This window comes from Mobula birostris, chromosome 13 (assembly GCF_030028105.1).
Source record: "Mobula birostris isolate sMobBir1 chromosome 13, sMobBir1.hap1, whole genome shotgun sequence".
NCBI classification, from domain to species: Eukaryota; Metazoa; Chordata; class Chondrichthyes; order Myliobatiformes; family Myliobatidae; genus Mobula; species Mobula birostris.
The window spans coordinates 82,716,946-82,737,606 of NC_092382.1; the positions used below are offsets into that span (position 1 = coordinate 82,716,946).

Genomic DNA, 20,661 nt, shown 5'->3' on the forward strand with positions numbered 1-20,661 from the left:
TAAAGACAATTTACTCCCGACTGAAGTCTTTGGCTTCAGCCGTTCGGTGCGAGAGCATTATGCTGTGTAACGACGTCGCTGAAGCTAGTACGAGCCAAAGTAATCTTCCCGGAGCAAGCCAAGTCTTCTCGCGTGCACATGCAGCGGTCCTGCACGCAGCCTGGTACAGCCGTTCCGATCTATTCTTACTTTCTTCTTACTTTTTAATTTACGTTATTTTTTTGTTTTTCTCACGGTAACACGTCGAAGCTGCATCCTCTCTAACATGCTGGTAGAGAGAGTTTTATTTGGGTTTTCTTTCGCGCTGGAAATGGTTACATCCCGACACGCGAGACAGAAGCAAAGTCTCATTGTGTATTCCACGGACCAGCAAATACCGGCCGGTTTAGCGAGCAGAGCGGCGGACACCCCTGCTGAAATCCGGAGGAAAACAGAGGATGCAGAGGGGGATCACAAAGCCGAGGAAAGAGGACCGGGTTGAGACAATAGAGATTTTTGGAGAAGAGGAGCTCGGTGGGTAATACCGTTCCGGCTGACCGGATATGCACTGAGAGCGGTAAGCATTAAGGAGTTGGGCGCTTACTGATCTGGTTAACAACGGATGGTGCAATCCTGGGCATATTACGATCAAGGAACGTCTTTGCAAACTGGATATTGAACTTTTTACTGTTGGACTTCGGCCATATTCTACCGTGATACAGCACTTGGCGGCACGGGAGGTCGTTTCTGCCTGTGGCCATCGAACGTGCAGCTCCTCCCGTGGAGGATCAGACACCCTGAACCAATAGACTGGTCCTGGACTTATTTTCCATCTGGCATAGTTGCATTTTGTTGTTTGATTGTTGTTTTTTTTTGTATTGCTATATTTACGCTCTATTCCTGGTTGGTGCGGCTGTAAAGAAACCAAATTTCCCTCGGGATTAATAAAGTATATCTATCTATCTATCTCCCGAAGCAAGAGCCAGCAAGCCGCCTTCCCTTGCCAGAGCGGGTCCGTCAAAATTAACCGGCCGGGGTGAGTCAAGAGCTCGCCGCTGCTTGGAACGTACTTGTGCCCAGTTATAGTACTGTCCATCGTTGTGCTGTCTCCGTATCCATGTCCTACGTCTAAAACGGGTGACCGGCCCTGAACCCTAGAGGGGTCCTGACCGTGTCAAGAAGAATCCCGATTCCGTCCTGTGTATAAGGAAGATTCCCGGCTCAGTGTTTTATGTCCTGTATCTGAGTCTGTCCAGAGAATAAGAAGACTCCTGGCTCCATATCCTGCGTCAAAAGAGGAGTCCCGGCTCAGTGTTCTTTGTCCAGTATTTGAATTTCCAGTGTCCAGTCCTGGCTCCGGTGTTCCCCGTGTCCTGTCCTGGCTCCGGGGTTCCCAGTGTCCAGTCCTGGCTCCAAGTCCTTGTCCATTACGCTTATTCCCGCTTCCGCTTTGCTCTTCTTGTAACGAGTAATAAACTCAATGTAGTTAAACCTAGAAAACGTGTTTGTGTCCCCTCTTGCTCCGCACTTATAACAGGGAGTGAGACTCCCATTTTTTAATCAGCACGCAACTTCCCCCCCCCACCCCCGTGCTCATTTTCAATCAGTGCGTCATTCCCTCCCTGTCGGCCATTTTAACGTGCGTGACTATTTTCAGAGAGTGCATCACTCCCTCCTTCGGTCACACTTCTGGCCATTTGGAATACATGACTTTTAAGAGAAATAAATTCAACAAGTATTTCCGGCGGGGGTCGGTCAACAACCTCTGCTCCTGAAATGAAACGCGCTGTTAACCGTGGGCGAGGGGGTTTCTTGTGATAATAGTTGTTCGGATGGAAATGCGATAATCTCTCTAAGTTTTTTTTTCCCCCAGTTAGTGGAAATATATAGTCGAATGTGTTTGGTTTAATTTCAGCAGAAATGCGTCTCTCTGTACCTGAACAGCAGAAGGACGTTTGAGCTGGAACTATACCTATGCAGGACAGTCCTGTTTACACACGGGGCCGAGCTCAGATCCTCTCGGGACCTGGGATGGATCAAATTCGCAGCCTGGGATTCGCTGGGTTAAACAGAGAAACTCCGCCCCACTGGTAGCGATGCAAACAAAAGAAGAGCACTACACGGAAATCCAGACAAAAAGGTTAACGCAGCCTGTTTGATTTTTTTCCTCTTTAGGGTTGCTACATTGATCCCATTCCCGCTGTCGGATCCGTCCTGAGCCGGTGAGAGTTAGTGTGACCCGGACCGCGGCAGTCCCGCTCTACCCTGGCTCACCCGGCCCTGTCCATCTGTAATGACCGACGGACTCGGGAGCAGCAGCTCAGACTCAACTCTCCGTACAGGGTGAGCCCACCGGTGCAGGACCATTGTCGGTCACCCGGGAAGTCAGTCTGTGATTTCCCGGGACCACACTGAACGCCGTCCGGTTACAGCATCAGAGGTAAGTGTTGTGTATGAGTCTGTACAAGTATTCAGCGTTCACAGCGAAACTCGGCTTTGATCGGGATCAGGAGTGAATTTAGTGGCAGAGGGCAGTCCTGACATGTTCATGTTAACGGGTCAATCATTGTCCAAATGGATTAAGAGAAACGACGTCGTTACCGTCAACCAGAAATACTCTCCAGGGCGGTTTCTACTGAGTGAGAGCTGAAGGCATCTTTCACACCGGTAGCAACATGTGAAATCCCACGGGGCAGTGATCTGTCACCGATCTCTCTGTCCCTCATTAAAACGCAAGTACTCAGAATAACAGGTCGAAACCCGGTAATATTACGAAACGTCGCTTATGGGAATGCTTTGGTTTGATTTGTTTGAAGGAAGCTTGAAAATTATTTTGAGCACATCTATAGATGATAGGAGCCTGAGATAAAAACAAAATGCTGGAAACTCGCAGCAAACAGGGGAGCGAAGTAACTGGTAACTTTGCGGGTTCGAGACCCCGGGTAATGTCCTTACATCGCGTCACTGGTTCTATCGCTCTTCCCTGTAGCAGAACGTGTTAATTACAATATTAAACTTCCTTCACGCTTGAATGACGGTGTTTTGTCGAACGGGTTCGATTTGATTTCAGCAGAAAGGCCGCTCCCTGTTCTGAGGAATGTGCACGGACAGGACAGGCAGCTGCTTGCTCGCAGACCCTGAGCACCGAGTCTCACAGAACAACAACCCCCACCTTCCAAATCAGTCAATCATCTGCCCTCTTGCCCTTTCCATTCCACTCCTGATGAAGGGATTCTGTCCGCAACGTCGACTGTTTACACTAATCCGTAGAGCTGCCTGACCTGAGCTCCTCCAGCATTGTGTGTTGCCATGGTTATGGGTTTTCCGTGTGGGGCGGTGGGCGGGGCTATTTGTAACAAAATGATACACAGTATCCGCACTATCAGAGTATTCTTGGGGAATTAAGGTGAGAATATTTCAGCTTCTGATATTTATTTCGGAACTTTATTTCCCAACAACCAGTTGTCTGTGCATTGGTTCAGCCATCAAGGAGATATTTGCTCTGTTTTCAGCCACTTCTGGCTGTGGTGCCTCTTGTGATCCTACTGTTTCCACAGGTTAAGTTAAGATTAAGAATAGCTCTACAACAATGGCCAACTGTTCCAAGGCAAGGGTGCGAGATCTGTGTAGCAAACACCTGTTCCATTTTCAAAATTTCTTATTTCAGATGAATACATCTACAAAAAGGGTGTTATTTTGCATATCAATGCACACTGTATATACAGTATAATGTATATATGTACAGTATGTATATGTATAGTAATATCGTATATACAGCATATAAAGTATATATGTGGTCCATATATGGCAATGCATATACAGTACTTGAAATGGTATTCACCACCCACCAAAAAAAAATCTTTATTCACATAAATGAGTATTGCAACCAGGGATTTTAATCAATTTAGCTGAAGTTTTGTTGTTTTTTTTTCTGTGAACCCCATCCTCTTTCTCTGCCACAGCAGAACCCAAATCCATGGGAGAATTGTAAAGCATGAAAAATAAATAAAGCGGTAATATTAGCCGTTCAAATGTATTCATTCAGTCCTTCAGTACTTCACGTACTTGCTGTTCTTCAGTACTTGGGTGAAACACCTCTTGCAGCTATTATGGATAGTAATATTTTGGGACAGTCTCTATTAGTTTTCCACAACATGATGGAGTGAGATTTCTTTATTCCTCCTTGCAAAATTGCTCAAGCTGTGCCAGGTTAGTTGGGGAGCGGCGGTGGACAGCAGTTTTGATTTTGCTAGAGATGTTCGATAGGGTTAAGATCAGATCGCTGATAGGGCTACTCAGAGTCATCAATTTTCTACATTTGAAGCTACTTCATGTTTGCTCCCGCAGTGTGCTTTGGGTCGTTGTTCTGCTTAAAAATGATCTTCCTCCCCACTTTCAGATTTCTGGCTGTGTCGAGGGTGTTTGTTTGCTAATGTTTTATACAAAATCTCTGTATTTAGCAGCTTTCATCCTCACATCAAACCATACCAGATGGTAAGTCGTGCTGATGAAAAGCATCCCTGTAGTATGATGTCACATTCACCATTCTTTATAGTAAGGATGGTGCTCACTGGCTGATGCACAGCATTACACTTACATACACACACTGCTTAGTGTTGAGGCCAACATTTCCAGTTTAGACATACGCAATCTTTGCAGTATCCCCTAAGTGACGCTGCACAATGTCATATGGGCGAGGATATGCCTTTTTTAAGAAGTCAAATCCATTCAGTAGAGGCATTGAATAACAGAGCAGAGCACTTACTTGGGGCATATCTTAAAGAGTAACACTGAGAAAATAATAAATATTTCCTTTGTTTATTTGGACAGGACACTGTTGCAGAAAGTTAATATTGGACCACTGGAAAATGATGCTGGTGAGGTAGTAATGGAGGACAAATAAATGGCAGATGAACTTAATGGTTACTTTGCATCTGCCTTTACTGCTGACAACACTAGCAGTGTGTCAGAGGTCTGAGAGCATCATGGGGCAGGAAGTAGTGCCATTGCTATTACAAATTTAAAAAAAAAAAAAAAATCTCGGCAAGCTTAAAGATCTTAAGTTGTATAAGTCACTTGGACCAGATAGATACATTCCAGAGTCCTGAGAGAGGTTGCAGAAGAGATGACGGATGCCATTAGTCATGATCTTTCAAGAATCACTTGATTACAACATGGTCCCAGAGGACTGGAAGATTGTAAATGTCAATCCACTATTTAAGAAAGGAGGAAGGCAAAAGAAAGAAAATTATAGGCCAGTTAGAGCCGATAGTGCAGGTACAACAGATTAGAGATAAAGGTGGGAAGATGTGCCTGGAGGCTGTGGAAGTGAGCGAGGTCCTCAATGAATACTTCTTTTTGGTATTCACCAATGAGAGGGAACTTGATGATGGTGAGGACAATATGAGTGAGGTTGATGTTCTGGAGCATGTTGATATTAAGGAAGAGGAGCTGTTGGAGTTGTTAAAATACATTAGGATGGATAAGTCCCCGGGGCCTGATGGAATATTCCCCAGGCTGCTCCATGAGGCGACGGAAGAGATTGCCGAGCCTCTGGCTAGGATCTTTATGTCCTCGTTGTCCACGGGAATGGTACCAGAGGATTGGAGGGAGGCGAATGTTGTTCCCTTGTTCAGAAAAGGTAGTAGGGATAGTCCGGGTAATTATAGACCAGTAAACCTTACGTCTGTGGTGGGAAAGCTGTTGGAAAAGATTCTTGGGGATAGGATCTATAGGCATTTAGAGAATCATGGTCTGATCAGGGACAGTCAGCATGGCTTTGTGAAGGGAAGATCGTGTCTAACAAGCCTGATAGAGTTCTTTGAGGAGGTGACCAGACATATACATGAGGGTGGTGCCGTGGATGTGATCTACATGGATTTTAGTGAGGCATTTAAAACGGTTCCACACGGTAGGCTTATTTGGAAAATTAGAAGGCATGGGATCCAGGGAAGTTTGGCCAGGTGGATTCAGAATTGGCTTGCCTGCAGAAAGCAGAGGGTGGTGGTGGAGGGAGTACATTCGGACTGGAGGGTTGAGACTAGTGGTGGCTAAAAAGGATTGGTTCTGGGACCTCTACTTTTTGTGATTTTTATTAACGACCTGGATGTCGGGGTAGAAGGGTGGATTGGCACGATGGGCTGAATGGCCTAATTCTACACCTATGTCTTAAGATCTTATGGTTTAAATATTTCTATGAGCTTCAGTGATGTGTTGTGTTGCTCCTTAACCTGCATTTTCATTTTGAAGGCAGCAAAACAACTGAAATGGGAAGTATATTCACTAAAACTCAGCTTGAAAACTTACCGCAAGGGGAAGTTGATGATGCCACAAAATTGAAACCCCCTGGAAGCTTTGAACATGGAGCAGGTTAGTAGACTTCAAATTGTTTAAAATTAAGCATCTGGTAGTCACTCGAGTATTACTTATGAACTCATAATGTAGCCCCCTGGTAAGCCTCAGGCTCGCTCAGCTCGCTTTCCTCTAGAGGAAGCAGCCTTTGGCCCTGCCAAATGGGTAGTCAAGTTTGTGTGGATGCTGTGTGATGCAGCCCACCCCTCCAAATAACAGACAATGCACCATATGCGATTAAATTATTATAATTTATAGCTATTACTAGGACTATGTAATTAATAGAGATAAAATATAAAAGGAAAGTAAAAGGCGCCAAACTTATCAAAGTTCAACCACTTCGTGCACAACAGTAACGGAGTCCTCTTTCCACCATTCAATCACCTCCGACCACCTCGATCCGCCACCTGGGACCAACCACGGTGGTCGACCAGACACTCCACACAAGTCTATCTTCGTCTCCTCTCCTTGGCAAAGACCCTGGACCTTGGACTTCGGCTGGGGGTCCGTCTCGTCGGCCAGCTCACAGCATTGCGTCCACTGTCTCGGTCCCCATCTCACCTTCTCCGCCAGAGCCCACACATCACAATAGCTTACAGACACACAAGAAAGAATAACATCTATCGCAGTTGGTTAGCAACTGAATACAACTCTTTATAACCCAAACTGCTAGAGAACTTTCTCAGCAGTTAAATAACAAAGAAGCCATTTTGATTAGCCTAAGCGGTAACATAAAAGAAGAAACCCCTTACAATAATAATTCTGAAATTGGGGAATGCACAACAGACCGTGAAATCATATTCCTCGAAGGGCAGGCATGATTCAGTACTCTGTGGGACCTTTTTAGAAATTATAGCTGTTGAAATAGATGAGTGGGAGCCGGTGGACATAGCATAGAATTTATTTCTTCCTCCCTTCATTTACGGCATGTCCCAACAAGTGCGTGCCGCAAATTATACGCTAGTGACTAATTAAACTACTAGCCCAAACATCTTTATAATGTTGGAGCAAACCGGAAACATGTGGTCACGGAGAGAAACGTATAAAGTCTTTAGACAACAGCAGCAGTTGAACGCAGGTCCCTGTGGCTGTAAAGCATTCTGCTAACTACTATGTCACCATACCACCCTAAACTAAATTCCTAACCAATTCACCTTAACTTCCAACTCAAGTCTTCAAATCCTGGCAACATCATTGTAACTTTTCTGTGCACCCTTTCAATCATGTTGATTTCTTCTCTGTCGTTAGGTGACCAGAACAACACACTCTGATCCAGATTAGGCCTCACCAATTTCTTCATACACTTCAACATATTTATCCTTCCAAAGTACACATTTGTCTGCATTAAAACCCATGCCACTTCACAGTCCCTTTCCTGGTAAATCCCTCCTGCACCATGTCCAGATCAGTTGCATCCTCCGAAAAGGGAGGTAGGTTGAATGTCAGGTCCCGGGATTATGGTAGCACATGGCTGGGTAGGGTCCGCGTCCAGAAGGATGGGGCAATATGTGAAACGGTGAAGGCAGGGTGCCTGGAATGAAACATCGTAAGACCCTGTGAGCATGTGCTGTCTACCAACGAGACGTTATGCGACCCGTGTAGGATAGTGTCCTAGAAGATGGGATTATCAAACTAGACTCGGAAAGGCTAATGGAAGGTGGGTGAAAGGGGCCGTGAGATGGGGGCAGACCTCTCTCAGCGTCCACCCCGGGGAGATGCTGGTAGAGCAGCCTGTTTCTCAGGCAGGACTGCAAATGAAATCTCTCGAAATACAAGCTGCTACCGGTGAATTTGCAGAATACCTGCTGGTGGCCGATTTGAGAATAGGAATAAGAGTGAGCAGAGTACATGGGTACATGGTCCACAACTTGAAATCCATAGACTCCTCGGTTAATAAAGGTTGTGAACAGACCGTTTACAGTAATGGAGAATTTTCTTTCGAGAGGACTTGAAAAAGAAATTTTTAGGAAGAGGTTTGCTGGAGAAAGGAAAAACAGAGGGGTTGGAATGTTAGCTGTTAGTTTCAAATTTCCAGTTTAATTATCGGCAATGATTAATTTGCCCCAGATGCACATTTTCCTCAGAAATGTGGGCTTCCCGTATCTTAAATAAAGATGCACAAATGTCCATGTCGACTGAGATTATACCTGGCCATTGTGGGACCAGAGTTAATCTAAACTTATTTCCGTGTAAAAAAGAAAAATATACCAGAAAAATCACAAGAAGGAAAAAAAATCTGTATTTGCACTGTTCTTCCTTGCAGGTAACTGCAAACCTTAAAATGAACATTCATGTCCCACCATGACAAGCTTTCACACATTTTTCGGAGAACCAAGGAAGCGACAGAAAGCTGATGGATGGGGACCCCCGGCAATTTAACACATCATGCAATGTCTTAAAAGCACAGCCTCTTGAAAATGGTCTCTGGACCCTGTCTCTCACAGACATAAATGCAGACTCACACTCTCTTCTCTCAAATAAACTCAGTGTTGCCATATTTTACACATTTGAAGCATGCAAGATATTCACAATTTAAACCATGTCAGAGACCTCTTGTTCCTAAGGGTTAAACAGTTTCAGTTACAATTCGAGAACATTGAAAAAACTCCGAGACTTTAAAACAAATAAATATTCGAAGTTATTCACCATGCAAAAGAAAATAACATTAGACAAGTTTAAATCGTGAAATCCCAACAGTAACTAAATTACCAACATACTTGGACCTTTCTGTAAATCCAATCTCATTAATTGCCTCCAGAGTATTACTAAAGTTAAAATATAACTCCTGTACTTCCATCTCCTATGCTGTAATCATTCTCCTGAGTACCCATATCTCAGTTTGTGTACGGTCACTGGGATCATGCAGTCTCACCCCTTTCAAGATTCAAAGTTGCTATCAGACACAAATGTATACGTTGCGACAGCCAACTTGGGAAGAGTAGAAGGACCGAGTTGAGTATGTGGGTAAGGGTCCCAACTGGGAGTCCATAGACGCCTCGGTTAATGTTAGTGGTCCATTGCATAATAAAGGTTCTGAACCCCTCATTTAGTGCAATCGGGAAGATGTTTCGAGAGGACTTGAAGAAATCCTCAGGCAGAGGGTTTTTGGAATCAGGAACGCCAGAGGGGATGAAGTGTGTGGGTTGTTATGAACACCACATTTGAGAAACAAGTACATGGGCGGCAGGGCCTAATGGAATACTTGGTAGGGCTCAGAAAACCTGTGTCAACCAACTGTTCGTTTATTTTCAATTTCTCATTGCTACATTTGCAAGTTTCCACCTGTTTCAAGCGCACAAGAAAAGCAGGATAAGATGTCTTAACGACTATCATCCTTGAGCGCTCATATCTATGGTGTGGGAATTATTTTAGAGGTCAGTTATGGCTGGAATCAATTCCCACTTCAGCAAGAACCTGGATCCTCTGTAATTGGCCAATCTCCACAATAGGCCTACAGTGGATATGATCAAATTGCATCTCCACGTGGCCAAGGATCATCTCGACAATACAAATACCTATGCCAGGATTCTGTTATTTAACTACAACTCATCATTTAACACTATCATTCCTACAATTCTGATCGAAAACGTCGAGAACCTAGGCATTTGTATCTCTCTCTGCAACTGTACTCTCAATTTCCAAACCGGAAAACCAAAATCTGTGCGGATTTGAAATGCAGTGCCTATGAAATATTCACTCCCCTCACCTTGGAAGTTTTCATGTTTTATTGTTTTACAATGGATTTAATTTGGCTTTTTTTGACACTGATCAACATGAAAATGACTTTCTCGTGAAAGCCAAAACAGATCTCCACAAAGTAATCTGTATTAATTAGAAATATAAAGCACAAAATAATTGATTGCATGGGTGTTCATCCCCTGTAATAGGACACACCAAATCATCACTCGTGCAGCCAATTGATTTTAGAAGTCACACAGTCAAAGTATTTCAATTGTTTGTAGTAAAACTACACCTGTATATAGAAGGTCCAACTGCTGGTGAGTCCGTATCTTGGCAAAAACTACACCGTGAAGACAAATAAATACAACAAGGATCTCCGGGAAAAGTTGGTAGAAAAGCACAAGTCAGAAGATGGATACGAGGACTTTTCCAGGTCACTGAATATCCCCTGGAGTACAGTTAAGTCAATTGTCAAGAAATGGAAAGAATATGGCACAGCTGTAAATCTGCCTAGAACAGGCTGTCCTCAATAACAGTGACTGTGCAAGAAGTGAATCACTGAGGTGGGGGGGGGCACCAATGGTCCTATGATAACTCTGGAGGAGTTACTAGCTTCAGTGGCTGAGATGGGAGGGACGGCGCATACAACAACTATTTCCTGGGTGCTTTACCAGTCACAGCTTTATGGGAGAGTGGCAAAGTGAACGTTGCTGTTGAAAGAAACTCGCATGAAATCTTGGCTACAGTTTGCCAGAAGGCATGTGGGGTAGGAGACACTGAAGTCAGCTGGAAGAAGGTTCTATGGTCTGGTGAAAAGAAAATTGAACTTTCTGGCCATCAGACTAAATCTTGTGTTTGGCGCACACCGCACATCATCAAAAACAGTCCATCCCTACCGTGATGCATGGTGGTGAGTTAATCATGCCATAGGGATGCTTTACTACATCAGATCCTGGAAAGCTTGTGAAGATAGAGGTTACAATGAATGCAGCAAAATACAGGGTAATCCTGGATGAAAACCTGATGCAGTCTGCAAGAGTACTGCGACCTGGGAGAAGATTTGTTTTCCAGCAAGAAAATGACTCAAAGCATAAAGCTAAAATTGCTCAGAAGTTGTTCAAAAACAACGTTAATGCCCTGAAGTGCCCAAGTCAGAGTGTGGACCTCACTGCAATTGAGAATCTGCGGTTCGACTTGAAAAGAGCTGTTCACTCATGGACCCCATAAAATCTGACAGAGTTTCAGCAGTAACGTAAAGAATAATGTGGAAAAATTTCAGTGTTCAGATGTGCAAAGCTGATAGAGACTGATCCATGCAGATTCAAGGCTGTAATTACTGTGAAAGGTGCATCTACTAAATACTTCTTGAAAGGGTGAGTAATTATGCAATCAATTGTTTTGTGATTAATAATTGTAATACGTTTGTATCTTTAGACCATTTCTTTAGAAATGTGTTTCACTGTGTCACGAAATAGTCTCTTCAGTTGATTAGTGTCAAAAAGCCAAAATAGATCCATTGTAATTCAATGTTGTAAAGCAAGAAAGCATGAAAACTTCAAAGAGAGATGAATGCATTCTAAAGGCGGTGTAACATCTCCACCTCACTGACAATCAACATTGGTGCACCACAGGGGTGTGGCCTTAACCATTGCTCTACGCTCTCTGCATCCATGACTGTGTGGCTAGGCACATCTCAAATGCCATCTTTAAATTTGCTGATGATATCATCATTGTTGTCAGAATTTCAGATGGAGATGAGGGGCCATTCAGGAGCGAGATGTATCAGCCGGTGTCACAGCTTTCCATGAACAATTTTTCACTGAATTTCAGTAAGACCAAATAACTCACTCTGGACTTCAGAAGGGGTAAAACGAGGGAAGACACACAAGTCCTCGTAGAGGAATCAGAAGTGGAGAGAGTGAGAAATTTCAAGTTCCTGGTTGTCACTATGTCTGAGGGTCTCACCTGGACCCAACATATCAATGCAGCCATTAAGAAGGCAAGACAGTGGCTATATTTCATCAAGAGTTTGAGGAGGTGGGGTAGTGGGACTAAATAGAAGAATGAGCTCATGATAAAATAGTGGAGCAGACTCGAAGGGCCGAATGGTCAACTTCTGCTCCTTTGTCTTTTGGTCTTATTGTCTTATGGAGATTTGGTATGTCACTAAAAGCAGTATTGCACAAATTTCCAGATGTACCATGCCAGGCATTCTAACCGATTGCATCACTGTCTGGCATAGCGGAGGTTGTTACTACACAGGATCAAGGGTAGCTGCAGAGAGTTGTAAAATTATTCAGCACCATGGTGGGTACGAGCTTTCATAGTATCGGGGACATTTTCAAGGAGAAGTGCTTCAAAGAGATGGCGTCCATCATTCAGGGCTTCCAGTACCATCAGAAAGGAGGAACAGAAGCCTGATTCAACAATAGCTTCCCACCCTCTGCCATCTGATTTCTGAATGGATACTGAACCCATGATCACTACTTCACTACTTCCTTTAAAATTTCTTTATTGCACTACCTATTTAATTGAACTATTTCAAATATATATATATATATATATATATATATATGTATGTTTATTTCAGAGAGCCCGAAAGTTGAAAACGCCATCCCCACCATGGCTGAAGATGTGAATATGAATGGGGATCCAGCGAACTCCAAAGAGGGAAAGGACACAGGTGCGTTTATAAGGTCCTGCATGGGAGTTCAGTCAAGAAGGTTCACTCACTTGGCTTTCAGAATGTGATAATTAATTCGATTAGACATTGGAGCTGTGGCAGAAGCCATAGGGTGGTAGTAGATAATTGGCTCTTGCACTGGGGGCCGGTACCTAATTCAAAGTTGCTGGTGAACGCAGCAGTCCAGGCAGCATCTCTAGGAAGAGGTACAGTCGACTTTTCAGGCCGAGACCCCTGAAACGTCGACTGTACCTCTTCCTAGAGATGCTGCCTAGACTGCTGCATTCACCAGCAACTTTGATGTGTGTTGCTTGAATTTCCAGCATCTGCAGAATTCCTGTTGTTTGCGGTACCTGGTTGTCTGCTGCAAGGACTGGTCCAGGGTCTGTTGTTGATTGCATCTATATAAACGATCTGGATGATGATGCGATAAAGTGGATTAAAAACTTGCAGATGACACTGAGGTAGGTGGTACATAGGCAGGGTAATAGGCCGTCAAATTTTCCAGCAGGATCTGGACCCGATGAAATTTGGCTGAATATCGCAGATGGAATTTCATGCAGAGATGTGTGAGGTGTTGCATTTTGCGAGGACAAGTCAGAGTAGGATTACACAGCGAATGTTCGGGGAACTGAAGAATGCTATTGAACAGAGGGATCTGAGAATACAGATACACAGAACCTTGTAAGTGGTATCACAGGTAGATAAGGTCGTCAAGAAAGCTTTTGGCACATTGGCCTTCAGAAATCAAAGTACTGTGTTACAGGAGTTCAGATGTTAAGTTGAAGTTCTCTTAATTGAGGACTAATTTGCAGTACTGCGTGCAATTCTCGTCACCTACCCACAGGAAATACATCAACAAGATTAAAAGAGGGCAGAAAAAATGCAAAGGTATGGCCGGGATGTGAGGACCCGATTTGTCAGGAAAGATTGAATAGATTCGGGTTTTATTCTGCAGAGTGAAAGAATGCCAGGAGATTAGATAGGGCTATAGAAGATACTGAGGAGTGTAGACTGGAATTAGTTCATGAATTAACGATTGATGGTGAAATGTTTAAAGGGAAGAAAAAGAGGATCAACTTCACTCAGAGGTTGGTGTGAATATAGTCTTTATTTCCTAGAGTACAGGAGAATGAAAGGAGATTTGATAGAGCTATATAAAATTGCGCCTACACTGGAAGAAGAGATGATGATTTAAGGATGAATGGTAAAATGTTTAAGAGGAACAACAAGGAGATTATCTTCACTCAGACTTTGGCGAGAGTGTGGAACACGGTGCCTGCGGAAGTGGTGGTGGCCGGTACGATTTCAACTTTTAAGAAAATATAGGTACATGAATGGGAAGGACATGGAGGGCTATGTTCTGATTGCAGGTCGATGGGACTAGACAGATTAATATTTCGGCCGAAGAGTCTGTTTCTGTTCTGTGGTGTTCAATGATTCTAAGAAATGCCTGGCGAGGGAATAGATTCACTGAAGACTCTGGTGTTCATTAACGTAGTGACTGGGAAGAGAGATTTCCTGACAAATCGACCCAGCAACAAGAGTTCACCCAGTCTGGAGTGATGGTGATGTGCAGTCCAGACAGTGCTAAAGGAGAAGAAGTCCAGTCTGCCATGTCTGAGATTTTGCACGGCAACGTTCCTGTTTAGGAATACCACACCTTTATTCTTTATTCCCTTACTCTGCCATGTTGAAAACAATGGAAATCTGGGACATCAAATGTCACTAATGGCTGCAGATTCATAATTCCACATGATGATCCATGCTCTGAGCTTATCCACCTTACGAGCAGTATTCCATAGACCATAGAACATAGAATAGTACATCTCAGTACAGGTCCTTCGGCCCACAATGTTGTGCTGACCCTTAAACCCTGCCTCCCATATAACCCCCACTTTAAATTCCTCCATGTACCTGTCTAGTAGTCTCCTAACGTTCACTAGTACATCTGCCTCCACCACTGACTCCTCGCATTCCACTCACCAACCACACTCTGAGTAAAATATCTTCCTCTAATATCCAGCTTGAACTTCCCAGCTTAAAACCATCTCATCTTGTACTGAGCAGTGCTGCCCTGGAGAAGATGCGCTGGCTATCCACTCGATTACTCCTCTTATTATCTTGTACACCTCTATCATGTCTCCTCTCATCCTCCTTCTCTCCAAAGAGTAAAGCCCTAGCTTCCTTAATCTCTGATTATAATGCATACTCTGTAAACGAGGCAGCACCATGGTAAATCTCCACTGTATCCTTTCCAATACTTCCACATCCTTCCTTTAGTGAGGCGAACAGAACTGGACACAGTACTCGAAGTGTGGCCTAACCAGAGTTTTATAGAGCTGCATCATTACCTCGCGACTTTTAAACTCTATCCCTCGATTTATGAAGGCTAACACCCCATAAGCTTTCTTAACTACCTTATCTACGTGGAGGCAACTATCTGGGATCTGTGTACACGTACTCCCAGATTCCTCTGCTCCTCCACATAACCAAGTATCCTACCATTTACTTTGTACTCTACCTTGGAGTTTGTCGTTCCAAAGTGTACCGCCTCACACTTCTCCGGGTTGAACTCCATCTGCCACTTCTTAGCCCATGTCTGCAACCTATCAATGCCTCTCTGCGATCTTCGACAATTCTCTACACTATCCACAACACGACCAACCTTTGTCATCTGCAAACTTGCCAACCCACCCATCTACCCCACATCCACGTCGTTAATAAATTCCCTTCACTAATATGCACGTAATTCCAAACAGTATTCCCATCTTGCTTAATCTTACCGTTCCTGACTTAATATGTAGGCCTTGCAACATTTATTTTTCGTGCAACCTCTCCACTATCTGCATAGTAAAATGCTTTCCATCACCTGCAACTCTAGATTAAAATGCCTGGGTAGGTTGTGAGACCATAAATCATAGGAGCAGATTTAGGCCATTTAGCCCATCGAGACTACTCCGCCATTCCATTTGGCTGACCCAGGATCCCACTCACCCCAATACACCTGCCTTCTCTCTTGTGTTGAGATACATCAGGCAATTTCCATGCGAAGATTGGTGACCATTTTGGGATCAAGGCACATCAGGACCAGAGAGACACACAGGCCAAAGGAGTAAACTGGCAGTTGAAAGAAGAAGAACATGCAGGGTTTTATATACCACATTTGGTGGCATTGCTTGTCTGTGCAGTCCCATAGACATTGAGCAGAATGCAGGTTCAAATCTCACCAGAGATTCTGGAATAGTGATGTGAAGTGATAACATAAATTGGTGAACAGCCAATGTCCGTAATCCTGACAACAAAATTTGTTCATATAACCCACTGAAGTATCACGACCTGAACTTGTTACTCTGTGTCTAAGCACGACGCCTACCTTAATCCACCCGATTTTTACCCATTCTTTAAAATGACGGCATTCCATCCCTCTAGAATGAAGGACACAACAGCTGGAAGTTTTGTAAATGGTGTTCACATCCTAGGAATGAGCAGATTAGAGGTCTGGCTGGATGCTATAATAGTAAATAACCCAAGAGCACATACTCGACGGGAACGTTGGCAATATTGAAATCCGACTGGAATTACTATAAATTTCAGATATATAGACTATAGTTCAATGTTGTTTTTCTATCTATATTATGCATTACACCGATACCACAAAGTTAACCAGTTCACGACATATGCCAGCGTTATTAAACCTCTCCTCTCATTCTGTTTCGGATATGAATAAAATCGCCAAGGCATTGCAGGAATTGTACAAGCGGTAAGTAAATGGGTTTGGATAGATTGTCAGTATGTACGTGATGATTTACCTCACAGACAGAGAGCAGTTTGCAGATGAGGAAAGAGCAGAACAGAAAGCAGTGTCTTACTGTCATTGGAAATCACCTAATCCTCATTCTGTTTATTGCAGAGAGCCAGGATGTTGAAAACCCCAACCCCACCATGGCTGGAGGTATGAATATGCATGAGGATCCAGTGAGCTCCAAAGCGGGACAGGACACAGGTGCGTTACAGAATACTAACAAAGTTAAATGTTGCCTTAACATCAGTTCCAGATTTAATGCCTGGGCCCGTAATTCATAGGAATACAGGGAAGACGTAAGGGCTGAGAAATATAGGGATAACATATACATGTTTATTATAATCACTGCTTGAGAGATTTTATGGACAGTAACTGGGACTGCCATGCTTGTAAATGTGATGACTGAGATAGAGATTGTCAAATGTGTTCAAATAACTTTCCTTAATCAACCGAGCGGTGCCATGGAGCAGCCCACCGATTTAACCTAATGTAATTCGGGGGTAAAATTGCAACGACTAATCAAACTAACCACCGGTACGTTTTTGGATTGTGAGAGGAAACCGGAACATCCGGAGAAAACAGTCGCCACATGAGTTGGAACATACAAATGTGCTCAGCGAGGACACCAGAATTGAACTCCAAATTAAGATGCCCTGAGCAGCAATAGTGTCGAACTAACGGCTGTGCTACAGCGGCGCCCCTGCTGTTCTGTTGTTTGAGAAAGGCTCTAAAGATAATCTGAGTAACTATGATGGACGTGCCATCAATACTGGGAAAGTTATTGGAAGTACTTTAAGTGTTAGAATTTTTATAGACAGGGACTGCTTAAGGATATTCAACATGGTTGTGTGGTAGTATGTTATGTCTATCCAGTCTTATAGAGTAATCAAGGAATATACTATGAAGGTTGATAGAGGAAAGGCAGTAAATCTTGGCAAGCCCTTTGAGAAGATCCTGCATGGGAGTTTAGTCGAGAAGTTTCAGTCATTTGGCGTTCAGAATGTGATAATAAATTGGATTAGACATTGGATTTGTGGCAGGAGCCAAAGACTGGTGGTAGAGAGTTGGCTCTCGGACTGGTGGCCGGTAACTTGTTGTCTGCCTCAAGGACTGGTCTAGGGTCTGTTGTTGTTTGCATCTATATTAACAATCTGGATGATGACGTGGTCAAGTGGATCAATAAGCTTACAGACGACGCCGAGGCTGGTGGTACATAAGCAGGGGGGAAAAAAAAAAATCCGTCAATTTTTCCAGCGGGATTTGGACCATAAGACATTTGTTTTAAAATCGCAGGTGGAATTTCATGCAGAGATGTGTGAGGTGTTGTATTTTGCAAAGGCAAGCCAGTATAGGATTACACAGCGAAATTTTGGGGTACTGCAGAATGCTATAGAACAGGGGAATATGAGAATACAGATAAACAGAACCTTGTAAGTGCTATCACAAGTAGAAAAGGTCATAATGAAAACTTTTTCACATTGGCCACCAGAAATCAAGGTATTGTGTTACATGAGTTCAGATATTAAGATGAAATTCTATTCATTGCGGACTAATTTGGAGCGCTGTGTGCAATTCTCTTCACTGACGTACAGGAAATACATCAACAAGATTGCAAAAGTGCAGAAAAAAAATACAAGGATATTGCCGAGATTTGAGGACCTGAATTGTTGGGAAAGGTTGAATAGGTTCGGACTTTATTACCCAAACCAAAATAGAATGAGAAGACTAGACAGAGCTATAGAAAATTATGAGGAGTATATACTGGAATTAGTTCATGAATTAAGAATTAATGGTGAAAACCCTCACTAACTTTTATAGATGCACCGTAGAAAGCATTCTTCTAGGGTGCGTCACAACCTGGTATGGAAGTTGCCCTGTTCAGGACCGGAAGAAGCTGCAGAAGATCGTGAACACGGCGCAGCACATCACACAAACCAATCTTCCGTCCGTGGACTCACTTTACACCGCACGCTGTCGGAGCAGTGCTGCCAGGATAATCAAGGACACGACCCACCCAACCAACACACTTTTTGTCCCTCTTCCCTCCGGGAGAAGGCTCAGGAGCTTGAAGACTTGTATGGCCAGATTTGTGAATAGCTTCGTTCCAACTGTGATAAGACTGCTGAACAGATCCTGATCCGGATCTGGGCCGTACCATCCAAATATCCGGCCCTGCCTCTTGTTTTTTTTTTTTTTTTTGCGCACTACCTTACTTTCCCTTTTCTATTTTCTATTTATGATATATAATTAAAATTTTTATTTATGATATATAATTAAAATTTTTACTATTTACTATCAATTTGTACTCCAGAGAGCGTGAAGCGCAGGATCAAATATCGCTGTGATGATTGTGCGCTCTAATATCAATTGTTTGGTGACAGTAAAGTAGTAAAGAAATGTTTAAAGGGAACAAGAAGAGGATCATCTTCACTCAGAGGTTGGTGTGAGGGTGGTCTTCATTTCCTAGAGTGCAGGAAAACAAAAGGAGATTTGATAGAGCTATATAAAATTATGCCTTGACTGGAAGAAGAGATCATGAGTTAAGGGTGAATGGTGCAATGTTGAAGAGGAATAAGCGGATTATCTTCAATCAAACTGTGGCTAGAGTGTGGAAAATGGTGCCTGCGGATGTGGTGGATGCCGACACAATTTCAGCATTTAAGGGAATTCTGTCATAAGGCGATGGCTGGGAACGGACCCAAGTGCAAGACAGAGGCACTGAAGTACTAGGGACAGGACTAGAATGCAGGGTGAGGGCAAGGACATGGACACAAAAACCGGGAACCCAGAATAGGACTGGTCAAGAGAGTTAGGAGCCCGGGCTTGGACTCCGAGCCAAGACAGGACAAAGCCCCAGTACCTGGGTCTTGCCTCTGGCTTGGATCCCAGAACTAGGCAAGGACGAGTCCTGGCTGGCAGGCAAGACGAGGCTGGAGTCTTCAGGCTAGAGACTTGAGGTGAGGCTTGGCAGGAGGCTACTCCTGGGCAGGGCACGGTATTCCTGGGCAGGACGCGGATCACCACCCGACGGAGGCAAGGGACAGAACTAACCACAGGTAATGGCGAGACGGCCTGGCTTACCCGACGGAGGCAAGGGACAGGAATGGAGCTAGGTACGGGGTGGCTCCAGGACAAGACTGAAGGCGAGACGAGGTGAGAGTTACCGGCAAGGCTTCAGGCGAGGAAACAGGCAGAGAAAGGGATACAAGGAGTAAGGACAAGAACAATCCAGCAGACACACCCTGGTCTCTGAAGATATTCATGCAGCCAGCCCCAACGAGCATCAGCTGCCTCAATTAGAGCTCAACAAGAACAGAAACAGGGTAGACAGGAAAACCTGGAGCAAGGGTCGATGGACCGGACCGTGAATCGGAATATGGACTTCATGGACCGAGCCATGACAAATTCAGTATATGTACATGACTGGGAAGGACATGGAGGGCGTTGTTCTAGCTGCAGGTCGATGGAACTAGACAGATTAAGATTTCGGCCGAAGTGTCTGTTTCTGGGCTGTAGCGCTGAATGATTCTAAGGAAATCTGGAGAGGGAATGGATTCACTGAGGACTCTGGTGTGCATTAATGTACTGACTGGGAAGAGAGGTTTCCTGTGAAATTCGCCAGCAATAGGCGGTCACCCAGACTGGAGTGATGATGATGTGCAGGTCAGGCAGTGCTAAAGGAGACAAATAAGGATTTGGAATCCGTAATCATCGGAATAACTCGAGTATTCTCCAGGGTACAGGTCAAAAATGTAGTTAATCACGGAGCACTACAGCACTTTGGCGAATATAGTCCATGCCTCAGTAGGCCAGCTGTCCAGTCTGCCCTGTCTGAACTTTTGCACGACACCTTCCCTGTTTAGTGATACCACACCTCACTCTTTATTCCCTCCTACTCTGCCAAGTCTAAAACAATGGAAATCTGGGACATTAAGTTTCCAGTCCTGCCTCTCCTGCATACAATTCTCATTAATGGCTGCAATTTCATAATTCCACATTATGATCCACGCACTGAGCTTAAACGCCTTACGAACAATATTCCCTGCACTAATATACACGCAACTCTGAACAGTATTCCCATTTTGCCTAATCTTACTGTCCCTGACTTTCTATGTAGGCCTTGCAATATTTTTTTGCACAACCACTCCACTATCTGCCTAGT

The 20,661-nt window shown here is 43.9% G+C and overlaps 1 protein-coding gene across 3 annotated transcripts in view; it reads left to right on the plus strand.

The window, feature by feature from the left end:
- The first annotated feature begins 1,879 nt into the window (after positions 1-1,879).
- Positions 1,880-20,661, plus strand: part of LOC140207715 (NACHT, LRR and PYD domains-containing protein 3-like) — a 36,277-nt gene continuing 17,495 nt past the window's right edge. The window contains exons 1-4 of one of the 3 annotated variants that reach the window (XM_072276270.1): positions 1,880-2,419; positions 6,229-6,348; positions 12,602-12,694; positions 16,608-16,700. In XM_072276270.1, coding sequence (XP_072132371.1) covers positions 6,246-6,348; positions 12,602-12,694; positions 16,608-16,700 — 289 coding nt within the window. In that variant the 5' untranslated portion in view covers positions 1,880-2,419; positions 6,229-6,245. The remainder of the gene's footprint in view (positions 2,420-6,228; positions 6,349-12,601; positions 12,695-16,607; positions 16,701-20,661) is intronic. The other 2 variants (XM_072276272.1, XM_072276271.1) reach the window with 2 other exon arrangements.